The sequence below is a fragment of the Babylonia areolata genome, chromosome 4 (genome assembly GCF_041734735.1).
Source record: "Babylonia areolata isolate BAREFJ2019XMU chromosome 4, ASM4173473v1, whole genome shotgun sequence".
NCBI classification, from domain to species: Eukaryota; Metazoa; Mollusca; class Gastropoda; order Neogastropoda; family Buccinidae; genus Babylonia; species Babylonia areolata.
Genome location: NC_134879.1, coordinates 43,478,658 through 43,481,157, shown reverse-complemented (window position 1 = coordinate 43,481,157; position 2,500 = coordinate 43,478,658). Strand labels below are relative to the sequence as shown.

General features: G+C 43.7%; 1 protein-coding gene across 3 annotated transcripts in view; it reads left to right on the top strand.

The window, feature by feature from the left end:
- The window catches only part of LOC143281201 (uncharacterized), a 181,001-nt gene that overhangs the window by 75,513 nt on the left and 102,988 nt on the right, over positions 1-2,500 (top strand). Inside the window, exon 2 of one of the 3 annotated variants that reach the window (XM_076586266.1) lies at positions 972-1,763. The exons of the other annotated variants lie outside the window; for them this stretch is intronic. Within the exon in view, the coding sequence (XP_076442381.1) occupies positions 1,753-1,763 (11 nt within the window). The 5' untranslated portion in view covers positions 972-1,752. The remainder of the gene's footprint in view (positions 1-971; positions 1,764-2,500) is intronic. 3 annotated transcript variants of the gene reach the window in all.

Genomic DNA, 2,500 nt, shown 5'->3' with positions numbered 1-2,500 from the left:
CCCCCGCCCCCCCCCCACGCCCCCCCCCCCCCCGAAAACAAACAAACAACAAACACACACACACACACACACACACGCACACACACAAAAACAAAATAAAAACAACGGGACAGTTTCGGTGAAAACTGATTAGAGTAAAGATCAAAGTTAAACGGTTACTTTAAGTTGAAACAGGGAGAGACAGAGAGACAGAGACAGACAGACAGACAGACAGACACAAAGACAGACACAAAGACAGAGACAGAGAGTGAATATAGGTATGTATAAAATTATGACTTTGCTTGTATTTGTATTTTATTTATCACATCAGATTTCTCTGTGTGAAATTCGAACTGCTCTCCCCAGGGAGAGCGCGTCGCCACACTACAGCGCCATCCTCTTTTTTTTTTTTTTTTTTTTTTTTTTGCATTTTTTCCTGCTTGCAGTTTTATTTGTTTTTCCTATCGAAATGGATTTTTCTACAGAATTTTGCCAGGAACAACCCTTTTGTTGCTGTGTGTCTTTTACGTGCGCTAAGTGCATGCTGCACACGGGACCTCGGTTTATCGTCTCATCCGAATGACTAGCGTCCAGACCACCACTGAAGGTCTAGTGGAGGGGGAGAAAATATCGGCGGCTGAGCCGTGATTCGAACCAGCGCGCTCAGATTCTCTCGCTTCCTAGGCGGACGCGTTACCTCTAGGCCATCACTTTGCTTGGTTATGGCGAAGCCCTCTTCTCTCAAGACCTAAACAGCGCGTTGGGTTTATGTGAAGATCAGGGATCTGCTCTTTATCATTATTATATTTTATTTATTTATTCTTAATTCTGTGTGTGGTTTAGCGTATATGGATCAGTCCGCACGTTTTGACACCTTGAAACTGAAAACTGACGGGAAGTCAGGTTTTATGCAAGTTGTGCGAACCCTTTTCCTCAGCTGATTTCTAACTGGGCGTGTGACTGAAAGAATGTCTTCATTGTTTGATTTTCAGACCGGACAAAGATCGAGAATCGTGATAGTTGATTATACTTCAATGATGATAGGCATCTGTCAGTCTCGGGAGAGATGGTATAAAGATGTCGTTCTGGGTCGTGATTGATAAAGCATTGGGTGTGAGTGGCACTGTATATTAATCAATACGAGTTAACTCACTCAGTACGGCCAGTCCTCTCTTCTCCTCTACACAGACCCCTCGGATGTCCAGTGGTTGTCTGAATGACCCAACCTTTAGCTTCCGTCGTCAGAATTGTGGTATTCTTTGTCAACATTCACCTCTTCAGTATAAGAGCGTTCCGCTTGCAATATTTTGATGATGGTAATTGGGGTGAAACGCTGTTAACGTCGTCTCTTTCGCCGTTCGTATGGAGAGAGTTAAAACGAAGTGGTTAGTCATGTAACAATTTGCGAACTGACTGTGTCGCAAAGATTGACGAAAGGCAGTCTGAAAACCAACAACAAAGAAGCTGAAGGCTGTGTTTTTCTGCCCCTTCAGACAACGTTGAATTTGTTTCTTCTCTGCCCCCGAAACTGATGATCATCTGAAAAAGCAACAACGCTTTCAATTATTGGAGAAGAAAGTTTCCTTTCTCAGAAATCGATAAGTTCGAACTTTACTTGTGTATATCAGTGGTTTCTCAACATCTTCATCAGCAAAACTGATAAAAAAAAAAAGAAAGTCTTTCGACACGTTGTTTTCAGTGATTGAAACAAAATGACCCAGTTTATCTCCCTTGGAGCTGCTTTTGGTGCATCATTTTGACCTGTCGGACATTATGCCTGAGCGGTAAGTGAAGTGCTTTGTTTCTTTTTCAGGTGACGTGTGTGTGTGTGTGTGTGTGTGTGTGTGTGTGTGTGTGTGTGTAAGCATGCGCGCGCACGTGTGTGCGTATGTGTGTGTGCGTGCGTGCGTGAGTATGTGCGTGCGTGCGTGCATACGTGTGTGTGTGTGTTTGTGTGACTGCGTGCGCGTGTAGGTACATGGTGACCGTTTGCACTCTCACGCTTTCTGCGCTTGTCAAGTACGTTATGAGTACAGGCTGATTAGAAATAATTCAAGGATCACTTGAGACAAAAAAACAAACAACAAAACAAAAAAACAAAAACAACAACAACAAAAAACAAAGACAAAGCAAAACAAAACAAAGACAACAACAACCAAAAAACAAACAAACAAACAAAAAAAAAACGAACCGTCAGTTCCTCTCGTTTAAAACTCCACCGTCGTTTATCGTGCACAGTTTGAACGCAGCTGGACTTGAAACACCACACAGCTCTTTGTGATAACGTACATGTGCTCTTTGACACAGACCCCCAATTTTGTTGACAAATACTTGGGCCCGCCGAAGCAGGTTCCGATTCGCCAATTCCTAATTCTTCTATTCCCGATTCACCCACTGTTGGATGGTGGTGGCGTCTTAAGAGTTTGGCTGTGTGTCTGCTGCTTCGCCTACCCGCCATTCCATGTTTGCCGACTCACTCACTCACTCTCTCTCTCTCTCTCAAACACACACACACGCACGC